The sequence below is a fragment of the Budorcas taxicolor genome, chromosome 1 (assembly GCF_023091745.1).
Source record: "Budorcas taxicolor isolate Tak-1 chromosome 1, Takin1.1, whole genome shotgun sequence".
NCBI classification, from domain to species: domain Eukaryota; kingdom Metazoa; phylum Chordata; class Mammalia; order Artiodactyla; family Bovidae; genus Budorcas; species Budorcas taxicolor.
The window spans coordinates 130,911,900-130,932,061 of NC_068910.1; the positions used below are offsets into that span (position 1 = coordinate 130,911,900).

The 20,162-nt window shown below is 39.1% G+C and overlaps 1 protein-coding gene across 1 annotated transcript in view; it reads left to right on the top strand.

The window, feature by feature from the left end:
* The window catches only part of SLC15A2 (solute carrier family 15 member 2), a 42,022-nt gene extending 22,162 nt beyond the window's left edge, over positions 1-19,860 (top strand). Inside the window, exons 13-23 of the mRNA XM_052641538.1 lie at positions 1,050-1,082; positions 1,804-1,892; positions 3,499-3,580; positions 5,858-5,992; positions 6,967-7,131; positions 7,283-7,329; positions 8,963-9,073; positions 9,738-9,834; positions 18,293-18,439; positions 19,249-19,353; positions 19,684-19,860. Of these exons, the coding sequence (XP_052497498.1) occupies positions 1,050-1,082; positions 1,804-1,892; positions 3,499-3,580; positions 5,858-5,992; positions 6,967-7,131; positions 7,283-7,329; positions 8,963-9,073; positions 9,738-9,834; positions 18,293-18,439; positions 19,249-19,353; positions 19,684-19,860 (1,188 nt within the window). The remainder of the gene's footprint in view (positions 1-1,049; positions 1,083-1,803; positions 1,893-3,498; positions 3,581-5,857; positions 5,993-6,966; positions 7,132-7,282; positions 7,330-8,962; positions 9,074-9,737; positions 9,835-18,292; positions 18,440-19,248; positions 19,354-19,683) is intronic.
* The last annotated feature ends 302 nt before the right edge of the window (positions 19,861-20,162 follow it).

Genomic DNA, 20,162 nt, shown 5'->3' on the forward strand with positions numbered 1-20,162 from the left:
AATGAAGTGATAGGGAGTGGATAGTGATAGGGAGTGGATAGGGAGCAAATGAAGCCTGGGGAATGGATGTTTCCTTCCAACTATGCCCCACCAAAGCTCCCATCTTAGCTCAGTCAGTAAAGAATCTGCCTTCAATGCAGGAGACCTGAGTTTGATTCCTGGGCCAGGAAGCTCCCCTGCAGAAGGAAATGGCAACCCACTCCAGTATTCTTGCATGGAGAATTCCATGGAGAGAGGAGCCTGGCAGGCTACAGTCCATGGACTTGCAAGAGTTGGACATGACTTAGCAACCAAACCACCACCACCAGGCACCCCAGGGCAAAACAGATTGCTGTGACAACACAGTTGGCCCAACCTCTCAGGCAGGGTTCACAGCAGGGATCCAGAGGTGGGATATTTTGTTCATGGATACAGAAATAATGGGAAATTTTTAAACATAATTTTCTCTTTTTAAAATTTTCATTCATTAACAAATTCTTCTTTCATTTTTATTCCCACTGCCTAGATTATTGTATGTTCTCCTGCCATCTCACTTGTGAAGAAGGCAGGGTGGAATGATGCCAGGGTTTTATAAGCCAGTCTGTTTGGAGCTTGCCTAATATAATTTCATCTTTTCCCTTCCTCTGGCTGTCCAGGATTTACCATGGTTATCTTCCTTTTGACCCTCTGAAGGGTCAAACTTTAAAAACAGTGTGTCGAGGGGAGACTTCACCCTAACCATGATACCTTTTTGTCCTTCACATCTTTACCACCATGACTACAGTTACTGAGATTAATAAAAACACACTGACTCTATTCTCTCTCAAGTTAAAAAAGCATAGTGCACAGAAAATAAGATTCTCCCTTATGCCCATCTGCCTTCAGAAGCCATAGTCTAAGCCATTCTAGCCTATTCCCCCACATACCCTTACAAGGATAATAGTGGCTCTGAACCAAAGACCTGATGGATATTATCTTATGCTTCTCACCTGCTAATTATCAATATTGTTGATCTAGGCTTTTTTTGTCCTTATGCCAGTATCTTCATGTGATTTGTTGTCATGTTTCAGGGTTTCTTTGTGCTTCAGCCTGATCAGATGCAGGTAGGAGACTTCTCTATATTCTTGGGTACTTATTTTTTCCCTTATCTATAACTTTACGTGTAGTAGGAGTATTACCAACCATAATTTGATAGGGTTTTTTCCTTCTATGCTGAGGAGGGCTAAACATAGTGATGAAAATGTTCTCTTTAAGCCTCACACTTCTCTTTCATATCTTCTCTTAAGCAAGTAGCTCCTGCAAAAACTCCAGGGAGTTTTGAACTCACAGGGAAAGTGTAAACATTGGATTTTCTTTTTCCATGTCAAGTATCATGTTGTCAGAGGAAGTATAACGCTTTGTTGTGTGAGCAGTGAATTCAGAAGCCCTGTTTATTGGTGACTTCCAGTTATTTTTAACTCTTTGTTTTGTTCAACAGTCCCCAATTCCTTTTTCTCTCTTTCCTTTCTCCTGACCATGACATTTTTCCCTTGGTTGTGAAACTGGATAAGATCAGAGCAGATGGGAGGGAAGAACTCCTAATTAATTGACAGAAAAACCAGTGCAGAGTGAAACTTGTTCCTTGGGATATTTGGAAGCTAATGTGCTATACAGGGGTAATACAGTCTTGGGTATAAAGGGACTGAAAGATGTGGAATCATTCTGTACACTGTATGATGAAAGTGTGTTTGGATGTGAGAGAGTATGCACATATGCAAATGAAAGCACATGCTCACACTCATAATAGAACACTTGTAACTAATTCTTTTTACCATCATGTTACAGGTGCTAAATCCCTTTTTGGTTCTTATCTTCATACCATTGTTTGACCTTGTCATTTATCGTCTGGTCTCCAAGTGTGGCATTAACTTCACGTAAGTGCTCATTATGGGCTTCCCAGGTAGCTGTAGTGGTAAAGAATCTGCCTGCCAATGTAGGAGAAATAAGGGACATGGGTTCAATCCCTGGGTCAGGAAGATTCCCTTGAAGAGGACATGGCAACCCACTCCAGTATTCTTGCCTGGAGAATCCCATGGACATAGAAGACCAACAGGCTACAGTCCACGGGGTCGCAAAGAGTCAGACATGACTGAAGCAACTTAGCACCATGCACACAAGTGTTCACTATGCCTATGTTACTCCAAATTGACTCAGAATTTGCCCAGTTTGATAAAGAGTCAGTATCTTTTCTGCTTAGTAATGATTTATTTTGGTTTATCATTTTTCTGCTTCTGTTTAACCATATTAGATTAAATGCCTATTAATACTGGAGGATGGGAATTAGATCTAATTAATTCTTAACTTAGAGAGTCCAAGTCATTACTGCAGACTTGCATATGTGATGTTGAAAAGCTAGGAGTACACTTCTTGGAAAGTCAAAAGTAAGTGATTAGTCTTCTAAACCAACTTGTTGCTTTGTACTTAAAAGTTGCCTCTTCAAAGCAGTCCAAAGTCTTTGATGATTAACTAATCCCTTTAAATCTCTTACTTTCCCTATGAAACAAATGAAGGACCTCATAAGAGTGGGGATAGAAACTGTTTTCCCCCTTTCTAAATATAAGTGTTATTCTTTGTAAAGTTTGACAGAGGAGGCTGTTAAGTCATCTATAATATCTGATTTAATAGCAATTTCCTTTTGATAATCATTTCATATATTCAAATGACTTTTTGCCATTTACTCATTCATTAAGCACCAAGTGCTTTGTAAAAGCACAAATCTTGCTTCCAAGGAGTTTATCCTTTAGTAAGGGAGCTAGAAGGAGCAAGGTTATTGCACAAGATAAATTATGTTAATATGTTAAGCCTAAGAAGAGAAACAAAGTACCAGGAAATGCAGAGATGGAAGAGAGTGGCCAGCATCAAGAAAAAATTATAAAGAAGAGGAAAAGAAGGTAATAATATATAGTAACTGGTATATGGTAAATGTTCAATAATTCTGGCTATATTACTATTATTTTTGCTATTGTGATATAATAGATAGAAAAACCATCATAAATAAAGATGGAAAATTTAGTGTGTTACAAAGAATAGTTCAGTGTGACTCAAGTAAAGGTAGAAAGAAGGATACATGAAGGGGAGTACTAGGAAATACTTTGAAAGTAATTGAGAACAAATTAGGTAAACTAAGGGGGTTTAGCAGAGAAGGCAATGGCACCCCACTCCAGTACTCGTGCCTGGAAAATCCCATGGATGGAGGAGCTTAGTAGGCTACAGTCCATGGGGTCGCTAAGAGTCGGACATGACTGAGCGACTTCACTTTCACTTTTCACTTTTCATGCACTGGAGAAGGAAATGGCAACCCACTCCAGTGTTCTTGCCTGGAGAATCCCAGGGACGGGGGAGCCTGGTGGGCTGCCATCTATGGCGTCGCACAGAGTCGGACACGACTGAAGCGACTTAGCAGCAGCAGTACCAAGGGGGTTTAGATTTTATTCTTTAGCACCTACAGTTTAGGTATAATTGCCTCTGTTTCCTCTACAGATCACTTAGGAAAATGGCTGTTGGTATGATCCTAGCATGCCTGGCTTTTGCAGTTGCTGCTGCTGTAGAGATAAAAATTAATGTGAGTACAGTAAATCTTAAGCTCCATGAGGGCAGGATGAAATCTGTTTTGTTCATTTCTCTGACTTGTTCAATCTCGATTCACTGGGCCCTACCACAGTAGCTGTTTTACATAAGGTGCATAATAAGTATTTGTGGCAAATGAGTAGATATAGGAGTAGAGCAGCAGTGTAAAATGAAGCCCACCTCCCACCTGAATGATGTAGGAATTTCCAAACACCAGTATCCAAGATATATAATCATCTCTTTGATACCTTACCAAACACTCAAATACCTTTTGGCAGGTTGAATAGTCACTATTGGGGAATGATGTATGGGGCCACAGCCAAGTCACAAAGCATGGAGTTTGTTACCTGGCATCGGTGCTTACAAGGGATTCTCTGATAGCTCAGTTGATAAGGAATCCACCTGCTATGCGAGAGATGTGAGTTCAGTTCCTGAGTCGGGAAGATCCCCTGGCGTAGGGAAAGACTACAGAAGCAGAAGATATTTAAGAAGAGGTGGCAAAAATACACAGAAGAGCTATACAAAAAAGATCTTCATGACCCTGATAACCACGATAGTGTGATCACTCACCTAGAGCCAGACATCCTGGAATATGAAGTCAAGTGGGCCTTAGAAAGCATCACTACAAACAAAGCTAGTGGAGGTGATGGAATTCCAGTTGAGCTATTTCAAATCCTAAAAGATGATGCTGTGAAAGTGATGCACTCAATATGCCAGCAAATATGGAAAACCCAGCAGTGGCCACAGGACTGGAAAATGTCAGTTTTCATTCCAATCCCAAAGAAAGACAATGCCAAAGAATGCTCAAACTACTGCACAATTGCACTCATCTCACATGCTAGCAAAGTAATGCTCAAAATTCTTCAAGCCAGGCTTTAGCAGTACATGAACCAAGAACTTCCAGATGTTCAAGCTGGATTTAGAAAAGGCAGAGGAACCAGAGATCAAATTGCCAACATCAAAAAAGCAAGAGAGTTCTAGAAAACCATCTATTTCTGCTTTATTGACTATGCCAAAGCCTTTGACTGTGTGGATCACAACAAACTGTGGAAAATTCTTCAAGAGATAGGACTACCAGACCACCTTACCTGCCTCCTGAGAAATCTATATGCAGGTCAAGAAGCCACAGTTAGAACTGGACATGGAACAACAGACTGGTTCCAAATCAGGAAAGAAGTATGTCAAGGCTGTATATTGTTACCCTGATTATTTACCTTATATGCAGAGTACATCATGTGAAATGCCAGGCTAGATGAAGCACAAGCTGGAATCAAGATTGCTGGGAGAAATATCAGTAACCTCAGATATGCAGATGACACCACCCTTCTGGCAGAAAGTGAAGAGGAACTAAAGAGCTTCTTAATGAAAGTGAAAGAGGAGAGTGAAAAAGTTGGCTTAAAACTCAACATTCAGAAAACTAAGATCATGGCATCCAGTCCCATCACTTCATGGCAAATAGATGGGGAAACAGTGAGAGACTTTTTTTCTTGGGGCCCAGAATCACTGCAGATGTTGACTGCAATGATGAAATTATAAGATGATTGCTCCTTGGAAAAAAAGCTATGACAAACCTAGACAGCATATTAAAAAGCAGAGACATTACTTTGCCAACAAAGGTCCATCTAATCAAAGCTGTGGTTTTTTCCAGTAGTCATGTATGTATGTGAGAGTTGGACCATAAAAAAAGCTGAGTGTCGAAGAATTGATGCTTTTGAACTGTAGTGTTGGAGAAAACTCTTGAGAGTCCCTTGGACTGCAAAGAGATCAAACCAGTCAATCCAAAAGGAAATCAATCCTGAATATTCATTGGAAGGACTGATTCTGAAGCTGAAACTCCAATACTTTGGCCACCTGCTGCAAAGAACTGACTCATTGGAAAAGACCATGACGCTAGGAAGACTGAAGGCAGAAGAAGGGGATGACAGAGGATGAGATGGTTGGATGGCATCACCGACTCAATGGACATGAGTTTGAGCAAACTCTGGGAGTTGGTGATGGACAGGGAAACCAGTGTGCTACAGTTAATGGGGTCACAAAGAGTCAGACATGACTGAGCAACTGAACTGCTCTGATCAGTGCTTACTACAGTGAGGTGGAGATTCCTGCTCCAAACTGCCTTCAGAGTTTTCAAAGCCAAATGCTCTTTAGAAGTAGAAAACTGTGTCCTCTTGACTAGATAAACTTGGCTATCAAGATAGCACTGCAGTATATGATCTCATTGTATCTCACAGGTGATTTGTTGGTAATTCTAACATGTGTTCTCTGTCCTAAGGAAATGGCCCCATACCAGCCAGATTCCCAAGAGATTTTCCTACAAGTCTTAAATCTGGCAGATGATGAGGTGAAGATAACAGTGCTCGGCGATGAAAATAATACTCTGTTGGCAGAGTCCATCAAATCTTTTCAGGTGACATATGGACTTGAGTGAGTTAGAAACACATTCAGATTATTTGGCAAGATAGCACCGTAATACAGTGGTTTGTAGCATGCATTTGTTGAGTCAAAGTGTCCCAATCCAATTCCTGATTCTGTCACTCTGTAGTTATAAGACCTTGAACAAGTTATTTGTATCTCTAAGCCTCAGTTTTATCATCTGTAAAATGGCAGTAATTTTTATGTCATAAGCTGTGGTAAGGATAAATATTATATGTAAAGTGCTTAGCATAATGTCTGAGACATTGTAAGTTCTCAATAGGTGGTAATTTGTTTTAGTATTTCAAACTGCTTCTTACACACACCCTGTGGAAGACTTTGGCTTGCATATTTTCACTTCTATATTATACATATTCTGAAATATTCATTTAAAAATACTTTAATAAAATATACATTTATTATTGAAAATTAGGGAGTGTGTCAACAGATATAAAATCCACCTATAAGTCCATCACACAGAGATTAATTATAGATAGCAGTTTTGTATAAATGAATAAACAAATTTTTAAAAAGTATTGAAACACTGTATGCTGTATTGACTTTGAATTTTTCTTAAGATAAACTGCATCAAAAGCATTTTCCTGTGTCCTTAGATAAAAGCATTTTCCTGTGTCCTTTGAGTATGTGGTGTGAATGGATACATAATACTCCATTCTGTGGAAATATCTTAGTTTAGTAAAATATTTCCTTATCGGTATTTTAATTATTATAAGTAATCCTATAATGAACACCCTTACTCATAAATCTTTATTCATGCCTATAATTCATCCTATGGTATATTACCAGAAATGGTATTATGAAGTTAAAGAGTAATGTTGAAAATATCTGATGAGGTCAAGTGCCCTGGTTTACTATGAGATTGCATTGTTCAAGGTGGGGGTTTTACTATGAGATTGCAGTGTTCACGGTGGGGTAGAAGGTGAATGTAACAGGCTCTTCATTCTGCAGAATATGCCGCACTATTCCAAACTCCACTTGAAGACAAAAAGCCAGAGTTTCCACTTCCAATTGAAATATCACAATGTGTCTGTCTACACTGAGCATTCTATGGAGGAGAAAATATGGTACACCCTGATCATTCGAGAAGATGGGGAAAGTATTTCTAGCATGATGGTAAGTGAGGAATGGCCTAATTTCCAAATTATCTTAGAGTATGATGACTGGCTCATCAATATCTTACCAATGATATATCTGATGAGCAAATTTTATGATTATCTCTTCCTTCTAGTCACTGGTAACTGATTTTTACTTCCCTCTATTGTAGGTGAAGGATGAAGAAAACAAAACAACCAATGGGATGATAGCCATGAGGTCTGGATATCAAGGAGACCCAGGCCTCTCTGTTCTCTTGAATCTGGGGTCTCTTCTAAGCTGTGGGGCTTCAGAAGAGACCCCATATTCTTCATTCTGCAGAATATGCCACACTATTCGAGATGCCACTTGAAGACAAAAAAACAGAATTTCCACTTCCAATTGAAATAACACAATGTGTCTGTCTACAGAACTTCACATTCTGATTGTCTTGTACTAGAATGCTTTTTCCTAGAATGTCAGGAGGATTGGTGTCAAGGCATTTCCCCAGGGAACTGAGAGGCACAGATTCAAAACCAAGTCTTTTGGTTTGCTTTCTCAATGGTAATCAAAAATGACCCTGTGTCTATGTACGCCCCTCTGTGCTCTGTCACATGGATTGCTTCTACTGAATTTTATGCACTTATCTTGCTCTTAAGAAAAAAGTTAAGTACTTCCTGTCTGTGATCCTCAGAGAGAAATTTAGAAGTAAATATTTCTCCCTTCACTACTGGAAGTTGAATATCTTTTATAGTTACTATGTTTTTAAAGTAAAATTTAAAATGAACCTATAGAGGCATCATGGTTTAGTAAAGGTAACATACTTGGAGTCAAAACACTTGGTTTTGAATCTAGATAAGCTTGAAGGTCTTGTTAGATACCCTGGGACAGTTACAAAGATGAAGCCCTGAAGAGGTCACTTGCTCACAGGGGCAGGAATCTGACATGAAATAGACAGATGCATGTGCCTATGGCCATCAAGATTAGATGGTTGCTATAGAGAATAGCATTTTAGAGGAGAACTTTTAATGAAAAATTTGAATTTCATTGAAGGCTGGAACAGTCATAATAATCTGCCTTTGCATGATTTTCAGAAAAATTAAACAGATCAAAATATGTCTTCCCTGGGTCAGAGAGCAGTGGAAACCTCCAGTAAGGATGAAAGGGAGCAATTTCTAGGTTAGTGCAGGATGACCAAAAATCCAGGAATCAACATCAACAGTTTTAGAGGGAATTGCCCTTCTAATCCCATGAGCCAGGGACTAACACAAATGCTACCAAAAATTGAAACAGAGGGAACAATTTAGGCTCAGGTTCAAAAGACTAAAAAGATGGTTCTGGAAGAGTTCAAGTTTGTCTGAAGACCCAAACAATGATAGCTTAACCTACTGTGGGTTGGGAGTCTGAGTTTTATATAAATTAAATCAGACTTCATTTATAAAATAAAGTATCAGTTTTATATAAATACTAATGTATTTATATATACATAATTATTTTCCTTTTTGAGCTTCAAGTGATGAATTCCATCATTAGAAAACAGAAAGAAATCAGGTGCACCTAAGCTGGGTTACTGAGGAGGCTCAAACTGCCATGAGTGATCATGATAGTATCATCCCAGTTGAGATCAAGTGATGATGTGGCAGACAAAAAGCTAATACCTGAGGAAAGAAAAAGATAGGGACAGCTAAGACTACTAATTACTTATGTGTGAGTTCCTTTATTCATTCAGTTAACAATATATATCATGTACCTTTTATGTGCCAGCCTCTGTTCTAGGCACTAGGCATATAGCAATAAACAAAACAGAAAAGGCCCCTGCCCATTTATCAGGTGGGAGAGTTTGTCTGATCTCTAACAGTGTCTCTACCCTTAGGTTTGTTAACACTTTGCATGAAGAGGTCAATGTCTCCCTGGGTACAGATGCATCCCTCATTGTTGCTGAAGACTATGGTGTGTCTGCTTACAGAACTGTGCAAAGAGGAGAGTAAGAGCACTACCCTGTGGACATTTTACTTTTATCAACAACTGATTTTTAAATACTTTGTTTGTGTAATAGGTGGGCAGATTAGGTTTAGAAGTTACACCTAATTATATACCTAATATATCTCAGCTAATTGTAAATATACACAGACTCCTCTTTTGCAACCTTTGACTCCTTTCCTCAGTCTCATTTTCTGCAGAGACATATTGAGACCATGCTTGTTGTGAAGGCCGTCTCCTGGAGGTTTGCCAGTTTATTATTGGCTCCCATTCCTACCCTTTTGTAACTCCTATTAACACCTTGTTACTTTGAGCTTATCCTTTCAGATTCAGTTTTAAGCTGTTCTACTAGTTCATAAGGTTCAGAAGAGAAAAATTCATAAGATTTAGATGAGAAGACTTAGAGTCTGAAGTACACAACAGAAGGCAATTTGTACCTTCTGCATTCAGGTTTAAGGTTAAAAAAAAATACCCAACAGGCGATGAAATCTCAGATCAGGTGTGGAAAAAACCTTGCAAGAAAATAATTTAAGACTCCTCAAAGAGAAATGGCAGCTTTGCTGATTGATTCACCATCAGTAGAGAGATGAAATCACTCTTTCCACCAGAGATGGAAGTGCTTTTCTAAATTGTAATGTTCATTCTAACCTAAATTTGTCTTGTTGCAGATATCCTGCAGTGCATTGTAGAACAAAGAATGAGGATTTTTCGCTGAATTTAGGCCTACTAGACTTTGGTGCAGTTTATCTGTTTGTTATTACTAATGTAAGTAGCCCATGGCTATCCTCAGTCTTTCCTTCCATATATCTGTATCTATATAACTATATCATATCTAAACATATATAATCTATATCTATATGTATCTATATATATATATGTATCTATATATATATCCTGGATCCAAAGAAGACTCTGTGGCAAGACGGTATCACATACTTATCTCTAGTGTAAGGTGATAGCTTCTATAGTGACTTTAGAAAAGCTACTAAGGTCTCCAGAGAGGACTTAAAATAGATAACATTGGCAGCAGGCACAGGCTCTTGGGGAATGGTAGACATAACTTATCTTGAGTCACTGCTATGAGGTGACATGGTCTGCTCCAGTCTCATTATGGTACCAAGAAAACTAAAATTATTTTGGTCTTCTTGACTGACTCCACATGTGGTTCTCCTAGCTCCTTGGAAACTGATCTGCTAGTATATCACAGTCTGAAATACCAAGACTTGCAGCAAATGTCAATCTTTACACAAAGTTTGGGGGATCAATTAACTGTGGCCCATCAAAAGCAGTTGTTCAGCCATCAGGGTTTTAGACCGCTGATGTTAATTTTGATTCTAATTTTATTCCATTACTTTTGACATTGTATTAAATATAAAAAGTAGATAGTGAGTAAGAAAAATATGGAATACTTATAGAAGGATGATGAGAATAATCTGTAACATTTTATTTATTGTAATTTAATTAGCATGACATTTTTGGTATGCCATTTTTTATTATAGCCTTATTGAGATATAATTCATATACCATACAATTCACCCACTTCAAGTATATAATGGTTTAAAATGTATTAACATATTCAATATGCATTGTATGTTCAATACATATGTAGAATATATTTTCAAGAATATATATTCAGTAGTGTTTAAAAAATTCAGAGTTGTGTAATTTTAGAACATTTTCCTCGTTCCTAAAAGAAGCCCCATACTCATCAGCAGTTACTCACCATTTCCTCCCAAACCGCTTATGCCTAGACAATTACATGTTTACTTTCTTTCTTTATACACTGATCTATTTTGGACATTTAGTATAAATAGAATGATATACTATGTGATCTTCTGTATCTGGATTCTTTCATTTAGCTTATTTTTAAGGTTCATTCATACTGTAGTATATAACAGTTCAGTTCAGTCGCTCAGCCGTGTCCAACTCTTTGCGACCCCATGAACTGCAGCACGCCAGGCCTCCCTGTCCATCACCAACTCCCAGAGCCTACCCAAACTGATGTCCTTTGAGTTGGTGATGCCATCCAACCATCTCATCCTTTGTCGTACCCTTCTCCTCCTGCCCTCAATCTTTCCCAGCATCAGGGTCTTTTCAGGGTATATAACAGTACTTCACTTCTTTTTATTGCCCAATAATATCCCATTGCACGGAGAAGGCAATGGCAACCCACTCCAGTACTCTTGCCTGGAAAATCCCATGGACGGAGGAGCCTGGTATGCTGCAGTCCATGGGGTCGCTAGGAGTTGGACACGACTGAGCGACTTCACTTTCACTTTTCACTTTCATGCATTGGAGAAGGAAATGGCAGCCCACTCCAGTGTTCTTGCTTGGAGAATCCCAGGGACAGGGGAACCTGGTGGGCTGCCGTCTCTGGGGTCACACAGAGTCGGACACGACTGAAGTGACTTAGCAGCAGCAGAAGCAGCATGGATATAACACATATTGTTTATGTATTCATCAGTATATGGACATTTGGTGTTTTCACCTTTTGACTGATATAAATAATGTTGCTGTGAATATTCATGTACAAGTGTTTGTGTGGGCATGTATTTTCATTTCTCTTGGGTATATAACTAGGAGTGGAATTGTTGGGTCACATGGTAATTCTGTGTTTAACCATCTGAGGAACTGCCATGTGCTTAGTCGCTCAGTTGTGTCCGACTCTTTGTGACCATTTGGACTGTAGCCTGCCAGCCTCCTCTGTACATGGGGATTCTCCACACAAGAATACTGGAGGGGGTTGCTATACCCTCCTCCTGGGGAACCTTCCCAACCCAGGGATCAAACCAGGTTTCCTGCATTGCAGATGGATTCTTTACAATCTGAGCCACCAGGGAAGCCCTTTTGCAAAGTGAATGCACATTTATCATTCCCATGAGTTGAAAGTGGCAATATTCTCACATCTTTGTAGCACTTATTTTTCTGTCTTATTAATTATAGCCATTGTAGTAAGTATGAAATGGTATCTCATTGTGGTTTTGATTTGTATTTTCCTGATGACTAATGATGTTGAGCACCTTTTAATGTACTTATTGGCCATTTGTAATCAGGTTTGGAGAAATGTCTATTCAGATTCTTTGTGCAATTTCTAATTGAGTTGTCTTTTAATTATTGACTTGTAAGGGCTTTCCAGGTGATGCTAGTGGTAAAGAACCTGCCTGTCAATGCAGGAGACATAAGAGACATAGGTTCCATACCTGGTTGGGGAAGATCCCCTGGAAGAGGGCATGGCAACCCACTCCCGTATTGCCTGGAGAATCATGGACAGAGGATCCTGGCAGTCTACATTCCATAGCGTTCACAAAGAGTTGGACAAGACTGAAGCAACTTAGCATACAAGTATTCTTTATGTATTTTAAATATAAGTCCATTATTAGATATACAATTTGCAAACATTTTCTCCCATTCGTAAAATTGTCTTTTTAACTTTCTTGATGGTGCCCACTGAAGTACAAACACTTTTAATCTATATAATGTTCAGTTTATCAACTTTTTCTTTGGTTGCATATGCTTTAAGTGTTACATCTAAGAAACCATTGCCATATCTAAGCTCTTGAGGATTTATGCCTATATTTACCTCTAAGTTTTATTGTTTTTACCTCTTACATTTTAATTCAGTTCAGTCACTCAGTCGTGTCCGACTCTTTGTGACCTGTGACCCCATGAACTGCAGCACGCCAGGCCTCCCTGTCCATCACCAACTCCCAGAGTCTACCCAAACTCATGTCCATTGAGTTGGTGATGCCATCCAACCATCTCATCCTCTGTCATCCCCTTCTCCTCCTGCCCTCAATCTTTCCCAGCATCAGGGTCTTTTCAAATGAGTCAGCTCTTCGCATTAGGTGGCCAAAGTATTGGAGTTTCAGCTTCAACATCAGTCCTCCCATAGAACACCCAGGACTGATCTCCTTTAGTATGGACTGGTTGGATCTCCTTGCAGTCCAAGGGACTCTCAAGAGTCTTCTCCAACACCACAGTTCAAAAGCATCAGTTCTTTGGTGCTCAGCTTTCTTTATAGTCCAACTCTCACATCCATACATGACTATTGGAAAAACCATAGCTTGACTAGACAGACCTCTTACATTTAGGACTTCTATGTGTAGCTAAGTTGGTAAAGAATCTGCCTGAAATGCAGGAGACCTGGGTTTGATCCCTGGGTTGGGAAGATCCCCTGGAGAAGGAAATGGCAACCCACACCAGTATTCTTGCCTGGAGAATCCCCATGGACAGAGAAGCCTGGCGGGTTATGGTACACGGGACTGCAAAGAGTCAGACATGACTTGGCAACTAAATCACCATTTAGGACTTTAATCTATCTTGAGTTAATTTTTGCATATGGTATGAGCTTGGGGGTTAACTTCATTCTTTTGTATGTGAACATCCAGTTGTCCCAGCACAATCTGTTGAAGATTCTTCTTTTCCCACTAAATGGTCTTGACATTCTTGTCAAAAGTCAACTGACCAAAAATGTGAGGGTTTATTTCTGGAGTCAATTCTATTCCATTTACCTATATATTTATTCTTGTTCCAATACCATAATCTCTTAATTACTGTTACTTTGTAGTCAGTTTAAAAATCAGGAAGTATGAGTCTTTCAATTTTGCTCATTCTTCCCTTTCAAGACTGGTTTGGCTATTATGGGTTCCCTGAATTTTCATATAATCTTAGGATTAGCTTGGAATCAGCAGCTGGCTGGGATTTTTTATAAAAATTGCATTGAATTTGTGAGGTGATTGTGAGGAGTTTTGCTACCTTAACAATATTGTCTCCTGATCAGTGAACATGAACTGTCTTTCCATTTATCTTAGGTCTTCTTCAAGATGTAAATATTTTCAACAATGCTTTTATACTTTTTAGAATATAGGTTTTACATTTGTTTTGTTATATTTATTCCTAAGTATTTTATTCTTTATTTTGCTGTTACTAATGGAATCATCCAAGTACTGCATTTCGGACTCTTGTTGACCATGATGGCTACGCCACTTCTTCTAAGGGATTCCTGCCCACAATAGTAGGTATAATGGTCATCTGAGTTAAATGCACCCATTCCAGTCCATTTTAGTTCACTGATTCCTAGAATGTCGACGTTCACTCTTGCCATCTCTTGTTTGACCACTTCCAATTTTCCTTGATTCATGGACCTAACATTTCAGGTTCCTATGCAATATTGCTCTTTACAGCATCGGACCTTGCTTCTATCACCAGTCACATCCACAACTGGGTATTGTTTTTGCTTTGGCTCCATCCCTTCATTCTTTCTGGAATTATTTCTCCACTGATCTCCAGTAGCATACTGGGCACCTACCGACCTGGGGAATTCCTCTTTCAGTATCCTATCATTTTGCCTTTTCATACTGCTCATGGGGTTCTCAAGGCAAGAATACTGAAGTGGTTTGCCATTCCCTTCTCCAGTGGACCACAATCTGTCAGACCTCTCCACTATGACCCGCCTGTCCTGGGTGGCCCCACATGGCATGGCTAATAGTTTCATTGATCCATGTGATCAAATTGCCAACATCTGCTGGATCATCGAAAAAGCAAGAGAGTTCTGCTATTTCTGCTTTATTGACTATGCCAAAGACTTTGACTGCATGCATCACAATAAACTGTGGAAAATTCTGAAAGAGATGGGAATACCAGACCACCTGACCTGCCTCTTGAGAAACCTATATGCAGGTCAGGAAGCAACAGTTAGAACTGGACATGGAACAACAGACTGGTTCCAAATAGGAAAAGCAGTACGTCAAGGCTGTATATTGTCACCCTGCTTATTTCACTTATACACAGAGTACATCATGAGAAATGCTGGGCTGGAAGAAGCACAATCTGGAATCAAGATTGCCGGGAGAAATATCAATAAGCTCAGATATGCAGATGACACCACCCTTATGGCAGAAAGTGAAGAGGAACTAAAGAGCCTCTTGATAAAAGTGAAAGAGGAGAGTGAAAAAGCTGGCTTAAAGATCAACATTCAGAAAACTAAGATCACGGCATCTGGTCCCACCACTTCATGGGAAATAGATGGGGAAACAGTGGAAACAGTGTCATACTTTATTTTTGGGGGCTCCAAAATCACTGCAGGTGGTGACTGCAGCCATGAAATTAAAAGACACTTACTCCTTGGAAGAAAAGTTATGATCAACCTAGATAGCATATTGAAAAGCAGAGACATTACTTTGCCAATGAAGGTCCATCTAGTCAAGGCTATGGTTTTTCCAGTGGTCATGTATGGATGTGAGTTGGACTGTGAAGAAAGCTGAGTGCTGAAGAATTGATGCTTTTGAACTGTGGTGTTGGAGAAGACTCTTGAGAGTCCCTTGGACTGCAAGGAGATCCAACCAGTCCATTCTGAAGATCAGCCCTGGGATTTCTTTGGAAGGACTGATGTTGAAGCTGAAACTCTAATACTTTGGCCACCTCATGCGAAGAGTTGACTCATTGGAAAAGACTCTGATGCTGGGAGGGATTGGGGGCAGGAGGAGACGGGGACAACAGAGGATGAGATGGTTGGATGGCATCACCGACTTGATGGACATGAGTCTGGGTGAACTCCAAGAGTTGGTGATGGACAGGGAGGCCTGGATTCATGGGGTCGCAAAGAGTCAGACACGACTGAGCGACTGAACTGAACTGAACTGAATGGAATCATTTCCCTAATTTCATTTTTAAACTGCTCATTGGAAATATGTAGAAATGCAGTTGATACTGATCTTATGTCCCGCAACCTTACTAAACTTGTTTGTTAGTTTTAATAGATTTTTAGTGGATCCCTTAGGACTTTATACATACAAGAGCATGTTATCTGCATAAAGAAGCATTACTTCTTTCTTTCAGTGGATGACTTTTACTTCTTTTTCTTAATGAAGTACTCTTGCTTGAACCACCAATAAAATACTGAATAGAAGTGGTGAGAGTAGACATCCACTTAGGGGGAAAGCATTCAGTCTTTTATCACTGAGTACGATAGCTGTGGGGTTTTCACAGGTGTCATTGATTGGGTATCAGGTTAAGTTCCCTTCTATTCCTAGTCTGTTGTGGTTTTTGTTTGTATGTTTTTTACTAGGAAAGTGGGAGGAGGCATTGAATTTTGTCAAATGCTTTTTCTGTGTCTACTGAAAATCCTGTGATTTTCTATTGATATGGTGCATTGATTGATTTTCTGCTGTTAAAGCAACCTAGCTGTATTAGTTTTCTAGGGCCACTGTAACACAGTACCACAGGCTGAATGGCTTAAACAACAGAAATTTATTGTCTTACAGTCATGAAGGCTAGAAGTCCAAGACCAAGGTGTTGGTAAAGTAGGTTCCTTCTGAGAGCTGTGAGAAAGAATCCATTTCATTTCGCTTCCTTTAGTTTTTAGTGGTTTTCTGGCAGTGTTTGGTGTTGCTTGGTATATAGAAGAATCACCCCAGTCTTCACTTTCATCTTCTCATGGAATTCTCCCTGTGTATTTGTCTATGTCCAAATTTCTCTTATGAAGACACCAGTCTTATTAGATTAGGGCCCACCTAAGTGAGCTTATTTTAATTTGACTAATTATATCTGCAACAACTCTATTTCCAAATAAGGTCAAATTCTCAGGTGGATAATGGGGGTTTGAATTCAACATGTGAATTTAGGGGGACACAACTCAACTCATAACACTTGCATTCCTGGTTTTATTTCATTTTTTCCTTGTTCAGTCTATAGTATAATGCTCAAGTTAGAGGCTATATGTATTGTTTCTGAATGCAAGGATCTAATAAGCATCTAGAGTAGAGATCATAAATTAGAGGTTCTGAGGGCCCAGTTCCTATGTAGTTCTGTTTTGTCTGGTTGCAGTCTTGACAAAAATGATAATTATTAATTGACAATATTTAAAATTTAAGCAATTTCACCAAAGAAACTGGATTCCTAACATTTCTTTGTTATTAGATCAGAAAGTTTTGTAACAAGTATTACCATGTCACTTAGCTGGTGCTATAGTGGCTGTACACTTTAGACAGTTTACCATAGTCTGTATCATTCCCATTCAATCTACTTTGTTTACTTAATTATTATATTTGTCTGTGAGTATTTAAGAATGTGACTTTTATTTAAAAGCTCAGGTCATGGTCTTCTCTGAGGCTAAGAAAACCCAAATATATGCCCAGTATTGTTCACAATATCAACGAAAGCAACACTTCCCTTACTATATTTTGAATGCAGTGACTCTGACTCTTATGAAGACATCAGTCATATTAGATTAGGGCCCACCCCAATGATTTAATTATAACTTGACTAATTATATCTGCAACAACTCTATTTCCAAATAAGGAAATCAAATCAAAATCATTTTAACATCAAGAACTTTTTATTTCAGGAGTTTTGAACTTGATATTTTATATCTATTTTTAATCTCATGATATATCCATGTATTACATCTACTATTTAATAACACCTGCTACCTAATAACTTGGTTTTACTCCTATAAAAATATATAATTTCAAAAATTTCATTACAATTATTGTACAGTAAAAACCAAATACAGCTGAGAACTTGCATATAGTAAAAGTAGTTTTAGGGAAAAAAAGACTGTATAATCATGTATATTTGGTAACATTAATAACAAAAAATTGGCCCTGAAAAGATTCTTTTTGACCAAAATTTTATAGGAATATAGCATCTTTTTGATAAAATTTTTATGTGTAAGTTTGAGTTTAAAAATAATGGCCAGAAAATAGAAGACAAAATAGCAGGTGGTATTTGATAAAGGTATTTAAAAATTGATCAGGAAAATCTTTAATGTAAGGGTTACCAAGAAATAATTTATTCTAATAAAGTAATTTTAGTAAGATATTTAAATGGAAAATGTTAGAAATATTTTAATTGTACTTTTTAAAGTACATGCTTTTCTGATAATTGTTCATATATCAGATGCCATTTTACATTTAAAATGTTGGCCAGGATCAAAATATGCAGTAGGTCAAAATGTTGGGACTCCAAACTACAATATTAAAATAGTCTACCATTTAAGGGCTCTGCAATAATGGTATCTGATTAACTGAAGCCAGCCAAGTGAGTGCAGTGTTACCAAAAGGAATTTCAAAAACATGAAATTGTGTAGAAAATGCTCAATCTCTTCATGGTACCACAAGAATGACAATACAATCAGGAGATGGATGTAAGATCATAAATGCAATAGGCCAGTAGTATTTACTTGAGACTCCTAACAAGCCCATTTCTTGTTTCCCTCACTAAGAGAACCAATCAGGGTCCTCAGGCCTGGAAGATGGAATACATCCCTGCCAACAAAATGTCCATCGCATGGCAGCTACCACAATATGCCCTTGTTACAGCTGGGGAGGTCATGTTCTCTGTCACAGGACTTGAGTTTTCTTATTCTCAGGTAGGTTTTTGCAAGTGGAAAGTGGAGATAGAATTACTGCTCAGAGGATGGAGTTTTAATCCTGACATTGCTTCACTTGGGGCTTCCCTGGTGGCTCAGATGGTAAAGAATCTGCCTATAATGCAGCAGGCCCAGGTTCAATCCTTGGGTTGGGAAGATCCCCTGGAGAAGGGATTGGCTACTCACTCTAGTATTCTTGCCTGGAGAATTCCATGGACAGAGGAGCCTGGCAGGATACAGTCATTGGGGCCACAAAGAGTTGGACACAACTGAGCAACCAACACTTTGACTGCCTTAATTAGATATGTGACCATGGCCAAGACCTCTTTAGTTTTTGGCTTTAGATTTCTTATGACCCTGAACAGAGTATCAGCTTGACTCCCAGGAACATGGCAGGGTGGATCCCTATGCTGTTTGGGATCCAGAAGAGGATACTAAAATATCAAGAATAAGGACTGTGGAATCAAACTGCCCAAGTTCAAATTTTGGCTGAACATCTATTATGTAACCTTCAGCAAATGAATTATCATCTCTCTGATGCTATTTTTGTGTAAAATAAGAATAGTAATAGAAATTATCCCTTAGGGTTGTAATGAAGATTATACGATACAATGAATTAAAATATTCAGTTAAGAGCTCCATCTTGTTACTATGAACATTATTACCATTCCCTGAACTGATGTGATAGCTGAACTTGTGGGGGAAGTTCAAATCTTGAAGTTGGGGTGGGAGAAGTTTTATGGGTAGATGCATGGGATAGGAGGGTGGTATAGGGAATTTCTTTACTCATAGATTTGTGTCTTCTCTAGGCTCCCTCTAGCATGAAGTCTGTACTCCAGGCGGCCTGGTTGCTGACAGTTGCAGTTGGGAATATCATTGTGCTTATTGTGGCACAGTTTAGTGGCCTGGCTCAGGTATGTACCTAAAAGAAACAGGAGCACGTTCTACCCAAGGATTTCCCTCCATCTTCTTCTGCTGCCCTTCCCCGACCCCTCTGTCTCCCACTCAACTGTCTGACCTGAGATGAATTAGACACAGATTTTTCCAGGAAAATAGACATGTAAGTTGCAATAATGGCCACATAGGTCCATGTGAGTTAAGGACAGTGAGCCGTGTCTTCTCCTACCAAAGCTCTTCCTAAACTGGTGACCCTGTATCAATCTGCTCTCCATTCCTCATCCTATAAAGATCCCTTTAGTTTCAGGTTCTCCATATTTTTCTCTTGTATGTATTTCTTCCTACAGTGGGCTGAATTCATTTTGTTTTCCTGCCTCTTGCTGGTGGTCTGCCTGATCTTCTCCATCATGGGCTACTACTATGTTCCTTTAAAGCCAGGGGATATTCAGGGGTCAGCTGATAAGCAGACCCCCCAAATCCAAGGAAACATGATCAACCTGGAAACCAAGAAGACAAAGGTCTAATGGCTCCCTGGACTCTGACCAGATCCCAGTTCCTGATTCTGGTCTTGGCCATCACCATCTTCAAGCATTTTTAACTCCAGTTTGGTTAGAAGAGAAATAGCATCATATCCAAGTTGATTGCCTCTACTTTTCTTCCATGATAGAGGCAGCTCCAGGACTAGGTTTTTCAGTGCATTACAGGAAGGCCCCTGAAACTCTATGTCTTCCCATCTGTCAGTGAACTCAGTAAACAGTGCGTAGCATTGCTGAAGTTGACCTGCTGTCTCCAGAAACACAAATGTATAATTGAGATTGGTCTCTGT